At 38.6% G+C, this 15,428-nt stretch overlaps 1 protein-coding gene across 1 annotated transcript in view; it reads left to right on the forward strand.

Annotated features, from left to right (window-relative positions):
• Positions 1-15,428, forward strand: part of TSHR (thyroid stimulating hormone receptor) — a 184,230-nt gene that overhangs the window by 134,660 nt on the left and 34,142 nt on the right. The window contains exons 5-7 of the mRNA XM_036735664.1: positions 583-657; positions 2,943-3,020; positions 4,783-4,851. Coding sequence (XP_036591559.1) covers positions 583-657; positions 2,943-3,020; positions 4,783-4,851 — 222 coding nt within the window. The remainder of the gene's footprint in view (positions 1-582; positions 658-2,942; positions 3,021-4,782; positions 4,852-15,428) is intronic.

Here is a 15,428-nt window from a genome sequence, read left to right on the forward strand (position 1 = left end):
AAAACAAAAGATACCCGCCTTCAAGGATCCTACATCCAAATGGAGAAAACAATGTGTACACAGATCAGTAGGTACAAAGTATATATAAAGCAAATACAAAGTAATTTCAAGAGACACTAATAGCATGGGAAATCAGGAAAGGCTTCACATAGGAAGTGAAATTCACATCAGATGTGAAGGGAGCTAGGGGTTTTAATAGGTGAAAGTAAGGAGTGAGTGTATACCAAATATGAGGTACAGCCTGGGCGAAAGCATGAAGATGGAAGATAGAATTTTGTGTATAAAGAACATCAAGAAAGTGAGTAACAGAAATTATCTGTCAGAAAGCATTAGTAGTCAAAGATTATACAGCCAGTTCAGAAAGTAGAAATACTCATTTAGAAGGAGGGGGAAAAATCCTGAAGCGGGGAAGAAGAAAGTAAGGATGAAGGAATGTCACTTTTTTTTGAGGAATCTGCATAACAAAAATCAACAGATGAATGATCAAGCAATGCTATATCAATGGTATAATATGTTAATGCATGTTTATTATCCTTTCTTAAACCTAACTTCTCTCTTTGTTTCTTTGACCGTGTAATTTAGTGGCATTTTCAATACTGGACTTAAAATATTTCCTGACCTTACCAAAATTGATTCAGCTGATGTGTTCTTTATACTGTAAGTAGGCGTATAACTTTTCAATGTTACTGACTCCAAAGATATCAATTAGAGAAACCTTTTTTCCCTCCAAAAGATACTGGAAACCTTGAAATTCAAAAATCTCTTAAATTACATTTGTTTGGCAAACTTGTACTGGTACTTTGCACCTCATAGGACAATGCTTTTCACTCCAGGATAACAAAACACTTTCAAGACCAGAATTCTCATGATGATCAGTGTAGGGACATCTGAGAGTGGGAACTTCCTCCTCCACTACAAATAGCAGTCGGTTCTATGACTTGATAGATTTTCCTGGAGGCAAGCCTAGCACTCCATATATCATACCACACTAATTCTATTTGTAAATATTGTCTGTAGTTTTGATAGTAGAAGTGATTGCAGCAGTAATTATAATAATAATGCCTTAATTTTGATGGAAAATTTTCACATGCATGTTTATTTTACTTAATCTTGGGACAGCTAGGTGGAACAGTAGATAAAGTACTGGGCCTGGAGTCAGGAAGACTGAGTTCAAATCTGATCTCAGACACTTACTAGCTAGACCCCGGACAAGTCAATTAACCCTGTTTGCCTCAGTTTTCTCATTTATAAAATGAGCTGGAGAAATGGCCGACCACTCCAGGCTCTTTGCCACGAAAACCCCAAATGGGATCATGAAGAGTAAGACATAGCTGAAAAATGACGAAACAACAAAAATTTTGCTATGCAAACTTGAACTACAATCCTTTGTACTTTTCTTTTCTTTTTCTTTTGTAGCCTGGAGCTACTGACTAATGCTGTTTCATAGGCTTTAAAGAGAGCAAGCTAGAACCCTGGAGCAGAAGACCTAGGCACTCAGAAATTGATTGAATGAATGGAAAACTAAGATTTAGTCCTAGTTCTACTTGTTACTAGCTGTGTGACCTTGGTCAAATTTCTTACATTTTTTCAGCATTAATTTCCTTGTGTGCAAGAGGTAGTGTGCTATAGTGAAAGATTTAAAGTCGAGGGATCCAGGTTCAAATCCTAGTTCTGCTATGTATTACCAGTGTTGTTGTTCAGTCATTTTAATTGTGTCCAACTCTTTGTGATCCCTTTTGGGGTTTTCTCAGCAAAAATACTGGAGTGGTCCTCCTAATTCCAGGCCTGACACTCTATCCACTGCACCACCTAACTGTCCACTTGGCAAGTGGTTAATAAATTTTGTTTCATTCTTAGTGAAAACCTAGTGGCCCGAATGAGATGATAAAGTGCTTCCTAACCCTTTAAGCACTCCATAAATGCCTTTGTTGTTGTTCAGACCTTACAGTCATGACCAACTCATCATGACCCCATTTGAGATTTTCTTGGCAAAGATACTGGAATGTTTTGCCCTTTCCTTCTCCATTACTGGTGTGGCCTTTGGCAAATCACTGAACCATTATGGATGTCAGTCTCCTCTTCTGAAAAATGAGTGATTTGGGCTGGATTAGGTAATCTCAAGGATCCTTCCAGATTTAAATCCTATGACCTATCTAGTGAAACTGAGATTAAACTCCAGGTCTGCATTCTTTCAGCCAACCAAAACATATTTAATGACTACTTATGTCTTCTGATTTCTGTCCTACCTTATGCTATCTCTCTTTATAACCTTATCAAGCATTTTATAGTTCTGATTCTCAATGTACCAACGGGAAAAGTCAGTTACAGAGAAGTCTACAGGTCAAGTTTTCGAAGAGGAGCTAGCAACATCTGAAGACCAAAAAGTGCCAACTCCAAGGCTTCTATTTGAACTAGTGAAACACCTTGATTCTGTGTGGTATTGTCCAGATAAAGTGACAAGTCATTTTCAAGGAGTCTCACTGGCTTAGAGAAGCTCCAAAGATCCATGTATCCAGCAAAGTTATGCCAGTAAAGTACTTGTGGTTAACCCTTGAAAATTTTAACTGCCCTATTGCCATTCTCCAGTTCTTTTTTATAGCCATTGTACAGTTGGAAAAGTTCAATATTCACTAACCCTGGCATTTCTTAGATAATTTTTCAGTTGATGACCCTATCACTTATTCAAGGAATGCACAATTTGGCATTTTAAATTATTGACCTACCAGTGCTGATCAGTCTACTAGATTCCCACTTCACTGGAGTGGACCCAACAAGCAAACTGCGTGACTTCAAAGGCTCCATGGGATTAAAATAGAAATGAGTTCAGATTTAGCTTGGGATGACAATTCTCTGGAAGGGTGCTAATGTAGCAAAAGACCTTGACTAGGTTCATTCAATGTTTTGATTATTTTCATGATAGTATTTTTTTCTCCTTGTTGCAGGGAAATTACAGATAACCCTTTTATAACTTCGATTCCTGGGAATGCTTTCCAAGGGCTGTGCAATGAGACCTTAACTTTGTAAGTCCTGCCTGCTGAATTCCTGTCACCCCTACCTTTCTATTCAATTCATTACCATATTCTCATCACTATATACCATATACTCATTACACTTGAGCTTAATAACTCAAAGACATGTTTCCCCAGTGAGGTTTGTTAAGTTTCTGAAAGGGCACATATTGTGTGGGCCCAGGAGTGCTGCCACACAGGCCTACTCCTTGAATCTGGCTCTACAATTGCATCGTTTTAGACAAGTCGCTTTCATGCTTCAATTCCCTCACCTGTGAAATGGGAGAACTAATAGTGCAGATGAGACTTCCTGAGTTGTTATATGTTCCATGAACTCATTTAAAAGTAATGTGATTGATTTTTTTAAATCCATGTAAAGGCTAAGAATAGTAGTATTGCCTAAGGCAGCCCACCCCCAGGTCCCAAATCTAAATCCTGTGCCCTAAGATCTCACTCCTTTTTAAGCTATATTTGACTGTAAGGTGACTGTAGATCAACTTTTTTCGAAGAATAGTGAGTTCCTTGTCAGTGGATGTCATCGAATGGACAATGAATGCCCACTTGTTAGGAATGTAGTAGGTTCTAGAGCTTTGCAATCCCTTCCAACTCTGCAATCTTTGATTCTTTAAAAATTAACAAATATACCAAAGCACATAAATATATTAAAAAGGATGTTTACTTCAATGTAACATTGACTTGTGTTTGAAGCAAATTTCTAAAATAGGGCCCCAATTCATAATAATTCTATACTCAAAAAGGTAGTTTTTAAATGGCTTCCATTTGTGCCCCCAGTTACAGAGGAGAACTCTCTAGCAATGGACTGGGGCTGAGGCTCCCAACCCTGCGCTAGGAAAAGTCCCTCTCTTCTTCAAGGCTTCAAGGCTTCCATTGTGCCCACAAAGAAAGGGATACTCAAAAACATAAGGACAGGGTCAACCATGAATATTTGTGAGAAACAATATAAAATGAATTATTTGACAGAATAGATTTAAGAAAAACAGAAATAGAAGTAATGTGGGGTGGGATAGGCCCCAGCTAGCTTGTTTCTCTCAGGCAAGCACTGAATAAAATGCACACAGTCATATGTATCTCCCAGCTTTTCTCTTTAAATAGAGGTCATTTCTCATGGTCTTAAAGAAGGGAATTACAGATGTGGCCGACACCCAGCTGTTGCTTCCAATCATGCTATGCCCATAGGAACACTGCTACTTCTCCTTTCTTCTCTCCTCTTTCTCCATAAGAGGTCTCCACAATTCCCACTGCCAATCCTCTTTGTGAAAACCTCTGTGTTCCTCCTCTTGCCCATGCCCAGTCAGAGGGATGATCTCCCAGTGGTTTCCTCTCTTTCCAAACTAGAACTAAAAATCCCAGGGGAAGGAAGGTTGTGGCCAGTTAGCCATTTGCCAGGGATTCTTACATCAGTATTATTTCCAGTATTTAAAACATTTTGGTAAACCCTCTTTCAAAACTACATTCAGTGGCTTCAATGTACTTTTTTGACTGTCCTCAGTGGTGAGAAATCTTCATCCTTTGAGAATGGGGTTAGTTATCAAAGCCAAGTCTGAAGAATAAAGTGGGCAATCAAGCTGCTTTTTTTAAGCTCAGAAATGAGCATGAGTATGAAGTAATGAGATCAGTCTTCTTGAATGATCCATAACTAGCTCTGAAAGCCATTCTATATTTTTCTGACTTTGGAGAAATAAAGACTAAACCTTCAGAAAGTGACCAACATGATATGTCACAGGTCACTAATTTCTTTCCTTTTGACTTGCAGGAAACTCTATAATAATGGCTTCACCTGGGTCCAAGGACATGCCTTCAATGGGACAAAGTTGGATGCTGTGTAAGTAAAAATTACAGTCATGATAACTGTCCCCAAATAAGGAGAACAGTAACTTAGAAATGTAATATGCTATTAAGTTCTCTTTATATAACTGTTAGGAAAAGGCAAACTTATGACAAGTTACTAAATCAAGTATGGATAAAAATGGGAGTCAGGGGTGTGAATGACAAATGAGGAAGAAAAGGAGTAGAAAAGGAGGGTTTATAGTGAGAAAAGAAGACCAGAAGTTTCAAAGTAAAGCAGCTAAACCCAAGACATGAAACCAAACAAGAAGCAGAGTCATAAACTCTAGACACAGAGACAGACAAGAACCAAACAAGAAGCAGAGTCATAAACTCTAGACACAGAGACAGACACAACATGAACACCAAACAATAATCCATCCTATTTACTAATGGCTCTGCGTGTTTACATCAGAGCTGCGAAGCTAGCTTGCCAGGAGGAATAATGCAGTGTTTGTTTTTCTGCAGAGTCAAAAAGGTCATGTGGAGTCTATGGAGGATCAGATGATGAACTCATTACATAGTAGAGTATGGAACATAACATACCTCATCTAGTTAGGATTCACTGACAAATTCCACCAAAAATTTCTCTCTCAGTGGTAGAGACCATATCATCTAGGTTAAGAAAATTGACAAAGAACAATTTAAATGACTAGTCACCTTGTCTCTAATTCTAACTAGACATGAATGCATATCACAGGACTACAGTAGTGAGATACTGGCTAAGTTCAATTATCTCGAGGGAATATTTCTATATATGTAGGTGTGCATATATATGATGAAAGGGGTGGGAATGAAGCAGAGCATGGTATAGTGGAAAGATGACTATTTGTAGAGGCAGAGGACCTAGGTTCAAATCATGATTCTGACATAACCTTGAGCATGACACTTAATCTTGGCCCCTTGTTTGATCAATTATAAAATGAGATGATTGGATTGGGTGGACTCTGGTGTCTCTTACAACTCTAGATAGGTGGGTTATCCCTATATGTGGAAGAAAGAGGAATATCAACTAAGTATCAAGTAGGTTGAAGGTAAAGGTTTCTTATGTATTCCTTCATGACAAATTCTCAAGAAGGTAGACATTTTATATTTGATTAACTTAGAAATGATCACGAAGTCATAGCCTACTTCTTTCCCCTCAAAAAAAGAAATAAACAGGATCCAGCACAGGTTGCAGATAAGCAGATTCATGCCGCTACACACTTATCTTTATGCCTTTCTTGATCCTAAGAAACAGCAGCCACTTGCAATACGATGCATATTACAAGATTCCAAGCTTGAAACATAATACCCTACAAATAAACAAAATATTCTGCTTTTCATTGAATTAATATAAGTCTTTCATTGATCAACCGTCACTGGGCCCAGGAGGCCTGGGGCACTGTTCCCATTGTCTTCTCTAAGGAGCCACTTTGTTCTGAACCCAGGAATGAAGTCTGGACTGAGTTCAGTCGTGGGAGAAACCTGGCCTCTAATGAGAAGGCGGGGTAGGCTCCCTTTTCTTCTACTCTTCAGCTAACTAAACCATCACCTTGGTACCCTAAGAACAAACTATTTGAAGTTGATATTGTGGCCCATTTGCAGATCTCCCCAAAGTGGGAAGCAAAAAGGTACTTAATATAAATCAGGCACGATACAGGGATAGGTCTTTAATTTCATACATATAAAAGAAATTCTAGAAGACACGAAAAATTCACAGTGTGGATTAAGAGAATGATTTAAAACAGAATTTGGTAGCTTACACTACTATTAGAGTCACTTGGCAAGGTTGATACTTAAACTTCAGCAAAATATAAAGCAGTTGGCAGGACTGCTGATTGGGTATTTTACGTTTCACCTCAGTCATGCCCTGTTTTCATCAAGGTCCATGTAGCCTGGTAAACCAGCCCAGGCTTGGTGTCATTCACTTGTTTGTAGCCATCTTCTTCGAGGGTGCTAAGAAAGCTTCTGAGAACTCCTCCCCAGGCCACTAGTTGACTCTGACCAAAAAGATCCAGAATCTCTAAACCTCTCAGACTCAGTAGGTCACCTTCAACCCTAGACTCTGCCATCTCGTGATAGATACTCACCTGCCTAAGAGAAGGCAAGAACAAACAAAAGAGGCTCATGCTCAGCTATGCAAGACATGTGTTTCATCTGCCATGTGCTCATGGCCCTTGTGGCGGCTGGGATGAGAGATGGGGTAAGGCAGAAGCTTCTCCCTCAGTTGCAGAGACCGTGTGATATGGTTTAAGAAAATTGAAACAACTTAAGTGATCGCTCACCTTGAATCTAATTCTAAGTAGACATGAATGCATATCACAGTGTTCCAATAGTGAGATATTGGCCAAGTTCCATTACCACAAGGGAATAGTTATACATGTGTATGCATGTAGAGGTCTGTATATATGTGATGAAGGAAGTGTGAAAGAAGGAGAGCATCCTCTCTTCAGGACGCAGCTCCTGATCCCAAGCTGGAAAAGAAGAGATACTAAAGGTATGATCACTCCCTTTCACATATCTACTTTGTTATCAGCTCTTCCTGCTCAGAGCCCAGTAAGAGGAATGTCTAATCATTTCACATTGAGTCATCATATGGTTGGAAGTAGACAAGAAGAAAAATGGGCCAAGAATTGAGTCATCATGTCTCTGGAGAGCTCCAGGTGCATGCTCCCTGGGATGGCTCCCATAGAACAGTTCAACCACCACTCTACCAAGATAATTGACTAATTTTATTTCAAGAACACATACAGCTTGTTTTGAATAAACCAAAATCCAAATGAAGAGTTTCTTGAAAGAAAGAGAGTTGCATGCAAACTCCTTGAAGTCAATGGCTGTGACTTACACATGTTTATGCCTTCACAACAATTAGCATGTAGTTGTTGGAAAGTACCTATGATTTTATTGCTTTAAAAAAGTCCTCATAAGTAAACATCCTATACCAATGCAGATCAGCACCTTCTTTGCAACTTATAGAACTGCCTGCATCACTGAAAATGGAATGTATTTATCCAAGGTCACATATAGTATGTATCAAGAGGCAGGATTTAAACTCTGGTCTTCCTAACTCTAAGCTGGCTCTCTACCTAGAATACACATTGTTTCTCTCCAACATCATTAAGGACTTGATAAATATTTATCGAATTCATGCATATTTTAAAAACTATAGATGGGAGAAAAGGCTCCAAGGTAATCATTTCAAAGAAATTACAAAGCTAACTCTATTGTTCTGAAGTTGCTGTAGCATATTAGGCTTGGATCCCTACCAGAAGCAGGAAACTATGAGACTTCTAAGCCTGCTCTGACTTGCTGGCGTGGCCCTGAATTAATCTCAGTTTGCAGGATCACCAATTTACAGCCGGAAGGTCATCTGCTTCAACCCTCTCATTTTATAGATGAGAAAACTGAGGCTGAGAGATGTTAAATGACTTGTCCTTAGTCACCCAGTTAGTAAGGGGCAGAGCGGGACTGTGGGTGGCAGGTAATATGAGTGGTAAACACCTGGAGTTTTAGGCTGTAAACAGACTATAACCCCATATTCACTTTATTAGTTGAATGTATTTTTGTGTTCACCAAAGTAGATAATTTCTGTGCCCTCTTCTCCCCACCCACCCAGATACTGTACTAAGAGGCAACGAAGCATAGTGGATAGAAAGCTGGGTCTTAGAGTCAGAAAAATTGTGTTCAAGTTTTGCCTCTGAAACACACTGTCTCTGACTTTAGGCAAGTTATCTCACTTCTCTATTCCCCAAAGCAGCATCTGCTTTGGTAGAATTCTTCACTGAGAGCTCCCTACACCTTCAGAAGTCAATTTTAAAAAGTGAGGGGGGAGGTTAGAGAGAGGCTGTGCTACCAGCTATATATGCTTAAGTCTCAGGGTAGAACCATCTTGGCAGTTGTGCAGGCCACAGACTCTTTACACCACAACTATTAGTGATTTTGATCAGAGACTCAGTACCACAAAACAACAGTCCTGCCCCTTCCATGAGGCAGGGATGGAATGGAGGCTACCTCACTTTTCAGCAAGGGCACCACAGCAGTAAGGAAATCTTCTATCTGTCCCAGTGTCAACCAGGAATATTCTACTGGGGGCAGCTAGGTGGTGCAGCAGACAGAGTTCTGGACCTGTAGTCAGGAAGACCTGAGTTCAAATCCAGCCTTAGACACTTCCTAGCCGTGTGTCCCTGGGCAAGTCACTTAACCATGTTTTCCTCAGTTTCTTCATCAGTCAAATGGAGGTAATAATAGCACCTATCTTCCAAGGTTATTGTAAAGAATAAAATGAGATATTAATTGTAAAGTACTTACAATTCCTGGTACATAGTAAGTACTATATAAATATTAGGTATTATTACTAAATAACTAGGAAATGGATCAGTCCCCCACCATCCCCCCATCTCCCCACCACACACATATACACTCAAATTCAAGCTATCTGTACTTGTTTTCTCTTGTCAAATCAGCAGCTTTCTGCTTTGCAGCTCAACTACTTCCCGCTCCCCTGCCAAAGGTTAGCCAGTGGTTATTCAGTACTCTCATGAAGACAGCCTGGAATATAACGAGGAGGTATGCTTATGCAACATTTGGCCAGATTTACTAGAATAATTTCATTTTTATGCCAAAATTTGTAAGAACTAAACACAAATTCGACAAATTTAGATGTGTCCTAGGTGAGAATACTAGTGTTTGGATCTGAAAGGATGGGTGAGAACATTCTGTGAAGGTGCTAATTTTATGATTAAATAAGAATTTCAGAGAGAAAAAATTCAGACTTGACTATAGGAAACAAGGAAGATCTTTTTTTTTTTTTCTGTTGGTAGTTTGGATCCAACTGCTTTTCGATCTCTCACTCCAGTTCTTGATAAATTGTTTTCCTTGTAAATTTGAGCACTTTGACAATAACTTTAAAAAGCACTACACAAATCTAAGGTATGACATGATGGTGGCAATGATTGTTATAAGGCAGGAGTGAAGGGGAGGAAGTCAGGGGTTGGGATGGGCAAGAAGGCAACAGGGAAGGAAATAAGACAGGAATGATACATTAGTCACTTGGTGTTTTTATTGCATCATAATTGCTTTTGGCTTTAAGGCCACATGTGAGCTTAAATGAATGTAAATACACCCTTCTGTTTATTATTGTAATTTGATTTGGAGGGTAGCACACAGCATTTCAATCATCTGGCAAATTCTGCAGAAGCACATTCAGATGTATATGTTAAGGCTCTAATTTGATCTAACATTTAAACGATGTGTCCCCCTCCCCCGCCAAAAAGAACATAACTTGATAATTATTCTAGTGCCAGTTTGCTGGCATGGGTAGGTCTGGTGTCATTTACATCCACTTTTCTAGGATAACAAAAGAACTTGCTAGCAGCAAAAGCCAAACAGATTCTGCACTAACTATGAGGACTAAGTCCTGAGCAGCAGTAGGATGGCTAGGGAGAACATTCATGAAAATTATTGTGGATGGGTAAGAACTAGATCATCTTCCTTTGTTTTCCATGGAATCACACACACTGTCATCTCTCAGATATAAAATTAATAATAATAATAATGAAGGAATGCCAGAGAAATTCATTCACCTGAATTCAACTAACATGAACTAAACTAATTTAATTCATATCTCATAACAAATTGACTCTCCAGAAAAATAACCTCTGATCCCATAAATTTAATAGGTCTTGTGGCTGCCACCCACCATATTGTCCCTATTCTTCTTGCCAGCTAGAGTGTCTCACTTCCTGATCTAAATTCTGCTAAATTCCCACACATTGTTAATGCCTGACAATCTCTTTTGTTTGTACCCCAGGTACTTAAGACAGTGAATGGCATATAGTAGGTGCTTAATAAACACTTATTGACTGACGTCAATATTTTGGCAAGCTTTAACACCATTTTTGATGTGCTAACTGGACACAAACTATCCATGAAATAACAAACCATTAGATTAGGAACAGAATAGTGAGCACGCTAATTATTTTCCTGATCATTGTCAGACTCTGTAGGCAAAACATCCCAGTTTTGACCACCAATAAGAAGGTGGAGAACAGTATTACCTGGGAAAGCTATATTTTTCCCAATGTAAGAATTCAAAGAGTCCTTGGGCATACTCTAAAGATGTCTTTTCAGCTATTAACTTTAGAATCTTAAGTTTTTTCAAAACATCAACAACTTGAAGCATTTGCTCCCTACTTCCTCCACTCCCAGCTTGTTGTGTTGGGTAGTGTTTCCTAATAGGTTTAAAGGATTTCTACTGCCATAATAGTTTCCAGTCAACAATTCAGTTTTACTTCAGACCACATTAAGGAAAAATGGGGATTTCTTTTACATTCAAAATAAGAAGTATTCTCAGGGGGAAGCATAATATACAATGAAGTATTCTCATCAGAAAGCACAGTAACCTGACTTGGCTCATGTTTGATGTAGATGCCAGCCCAAGTTTCACAATCAAAGAATTGTCGGGGATCATAGTGTAATTCTATTTTGGATTTGAAGTGCATCTTGAACCTCTCCAGAAAGAACAACTTAGCAGTCAGAGCTAATGATGATGCCTGTTACTAACACACACACACACACACACATAAACATACATATAAACACACAAACACACACATAAATACATACATACACACAAACACACATACACAAACACACACATACATACAAACACACACATAAATACATACATACACACACAAACACACATACACAAACACACACATACACACAAACACACACAAACACACACACACACACACTCACACACCTACTTACCTGCATCATGGGTCTAAAAAATAACCCAAGAGATCAACTAGATGAAACTTGATAGAAAGGCACTACCTTATATGAGTTCCTGAATCGATGGACTCACTACTCAATAGTCTAATCAAGACGGAGGAGTTGGGGCTAGAGGTAGGCTAGTAGGATTATCCTTCCCTCAATGATTCATGTAACAATCACACAAACATTTATTAAGGAGGTCATGTGACACAGTGGAAAGGGTGCTACACTGGGAGTCAGTGGATCCGAGTTTGAATCTTGACTCAGTCACTTGCTATCAATGGGGCTTCAAGGAAGTCGCTTCACCCTCTCTGGGCTACTGTTTCCTCATTTATAAAATTAAGAAATTGGGCTTAGATAACTTCTCAGGCCCCTTCCATCTCTAAATCCATGATTCTATTTGCAAGAATTTGTGCTAGCTGATAGAACCGTAACGATTAAAACCAACATGGTCCCTACCTTCAAGGCGCTTTACAATCTAATTATACTATTCATTGACACTATCAAAAAGACTACACCTAAACTAGTGTTTCACAGACTTTTCTGGGAAGCCCTATGAAGTGACTAGGATTCCATGAGAAAATTGTCAATTCTAGTGATGTGTTTCTTTTTAAAAAATGTTGTAAGGTGTTTATGCATTAAATACATATTACAGTAATTATTTGGTATGAAAATAGGCTTCATTTTTCCTATTGAGCTCCACAATTTTTCTGACCCTGACTTTACCCACCTCAGACCAGTATTTATAGGTGCCATCAATATGATTCAATCACGAAAGCATTAGTTTGGGAAGTGCTAGCCTAAACCACCCATCACCTCTGCATGTCTATGGGGTGCATCACCTTTAAAAATAGAATAAAAATGTCACAGCTTCTCCCACAAGTCTATTTCTGTGCTTAAAGGACTCCCACTCTCTGTAAGCTCTTACTCATAGACTTGATCTCTGTCCCTAATGCTGGAATTTAAATCCATTTTTTATTGTCCTGTCCCTGATGGAACTGGAATATAACCAGTTAGTCACTATCTTCCTCTGTTAAAAACCCCAGTTTAGAGCAGATTGTCCATACAGTTTGCTAAGATTTCTGATTCAGACAAAGAAATAATAGGTGATAGAGATTCCAGAAGAATATGTGACTAGATTAGAGATCCACCACACAGTTTTAATCAGACTTGGATAACCCTTCTTTTTTGTTGCTGTGGCAAAGAATTGGAAACTGAGGAGATACCCATCAACTGGGGAATAGCTGAACAAGTTATGATATATGAATGTGATGGGATATAATTGTAGTGTAAGAAAGATGAAGGAGTTAGTTTCAGAGAAACCTTGGGAAGCCTCATATGAACAGATACAAAGTGAAGTGAATAGAACCAGAAGAATAATTTATACAATAATTACAATATTATAAAGACAAATATCTTTGAAAAACTGAGGAACTTTGACCAATACACCCACCAACCACAATTCCAGAAGACTCACAATGAAGCATGCTACTTATCTCTAGATGGAGAGGTAATGGACCCAGAGTACAAACTGAGACATATCTAGACCTAGATATATTGGACATGGCCATTGCAAAATTAGTTTTGTTTGAATATACGGGTTTGTAATATGTTATTTTTTTTTTTGCTTTCTCAGTGTTGGATGTGAGGGCTAGTAGAAAGGAGAGAATTCAGGCCTGAAAATTAGATAACACTGAATACACTGAGTAAAGAAAGGTATTGGCAGAGCTTGATGCAGAAATTTCTCTGTTATGTAGCTTCTCTCCCTAATTGTACATAATTTTTCTTATTGATAAAGCTTTTGGGTGTGAGTATATGTTTCTTTGCTCTGGAAGTTACTAAAAAATGAATGTGGGATAACAGAAAGGAGAGAATCATCAGTACTCAAAAGTGAACCAGGTACATCAATGTATTTTTATTTTAAATTACCAAATTAATTTTGAAAGGTAAGGGGTTTAAATAATCAAAATGAATTGACCTTTGGAGATCCAGCATTTTGATGGCTGGACTTCTCTCTGTTAAAATTGGCTACCATCTTCTAATGGTATTCATTATCTTCTACTGGACTCTGGCTGGCTCTTCGAGTTTGAAGTTTTCTTCAGTGTTCCTGGCAGACTAGGATTCTTATCACCCAGTTTCATTATTCCCAGGGGCATCTTAAATGTCAGAGGAAAATGGGGGGAAATTGGACTAGCAGTTATTTAGTTGTACAATGATTTCTAGTGAATTAAGAAAGCAGATTATTAAAAATATTAATGCCAGCTAATTTGTGACAGGCCAGGTTTTTATTGACTGAGTTGACGGCGTTTAGTGCTACAAAAAGCAAGCCGGTTTTTATTTGTTGCTGTCAGAATGAAGAGGGCAGCCTATGATGAACTCATTTGCTTTTGTCTGGTTTGAAGTAATGCAGGAACAGAATGTGATCTAAAACTGCATAATCCAAAAAATACAATAGAGAAAATAAGACTTTGCAGCAGTTATGCTAGGAATGTGTTTTGGGTTTTTTTCCCCTCAAGAAATCATTTTGTATAATATCTCCCAAGGTATCTTTTTTTTTATTCCAACTCTCATTGGCCAAGAGAATTCTATGCACGCAGACCACTGAAGAGAAGAGCTAAACAATATGAAATTTATCTTTAGACAGAGCTCTTTGCACCAGAAAGGCATCCATTGACACCTATAGCACATGATTGCCCAATCTCTTAATATGACTGAGAGCCTCAGGTAGTACTTCAGAGGCAGGAAGGTGTTTTTCTAACTAGCTCAGGATAAAGCCAAGCACAACTCTAAGAACTTAATGAGAGCTTCTTACTGATGGTGATGAGAAAGCTAATTGGCCAAATTCAACTGTATAATATGCTGATCAACCCACTTCTTCCTTTCCAATTTATTATTTTAAATATCATTACATGTCATTTATAAAAAAAAATACCCTTCCCACTAAATATCCCCTACACTGCATTTTTCATCCACCTTTTTATTCCACTATGGATGACTACATAAATATCATGCGAGTGATTGTATGTCACAGAGGGAAGTTTTATGGAGTTCCAATGTTTAATGCAAATAGCAAAATATGATTTGTGGGTAAGAATATTTGGGGAACATTATCAGGAGGCACCTGAGTGTTACCACAATCAGACTTTTCCCTGTTCTTCCCTTTTGGGATGCTAAGACTATTATCAAGTCTCCCCTCTGTTTGAATGGGTGGGAAACCTTTTCCTGTCTTTGTTTTGGAGTATTTCTCAACACTGAGGCAAGCAAGAGTCATTGAAGTGTACATGATGTGGTGCTGGTAGTTGGAACTTTCCCACACTGATTTCTCATACTCTAAATGCTGAGTCTCAAGTGCCCCAGGGCCCTGAGACAAGTATATAAGATCCAAGGTTGGGGTTTGACTTTTGGGGTACACTCACTGAAACAATGTGGGTGAAAGACTCTGGGCAAGATGTCGAACCCGCCCCCAGCCAGCTTTGTAACCCAGACAGATAGATATTGGTGCTTCTCTGGCAACCATGAATTATGATTTGAATCAGACAAGGTCTGCCTGTTGATGTTTGTAATTTCTGTTTGTATTTACCTTGAAGTTCAGGGGACTGATCTTTTCCCCTTGAACTAAGTGAATGATATATGTATGTTTGATTAAACTGAGATTGTTAGCCCCTTAAAGTTTCTTTCCTTTGAAAAGCAGATCAAAGAACTTGTGTTAGCAGCCCTTCTATATGCTGGTGTTGTTGGTATTACACACCCCTACAGTAGCTGCTACCCACATTGTTGCTACACTGAGCAGAGCAGTAGATAGAGTACAGAATT

The sequence above is a fragment of the Trichosurus vulpecula genome, chromosome 8, assembly GCF_011100635.1.
Source record: "Trichosurus vulpecula isolate mTriVul1 chromosome 8, mTriVul1.pri, whole genome shotgun sequence".
Taxonomy (NCBI): domain Eukaryota; kingdom Metazoa; phylum Chordata; class Mammalia; order Diprotodontia; family Phalangeridae; genus Trichosurus; species Trichosurus vulpecula.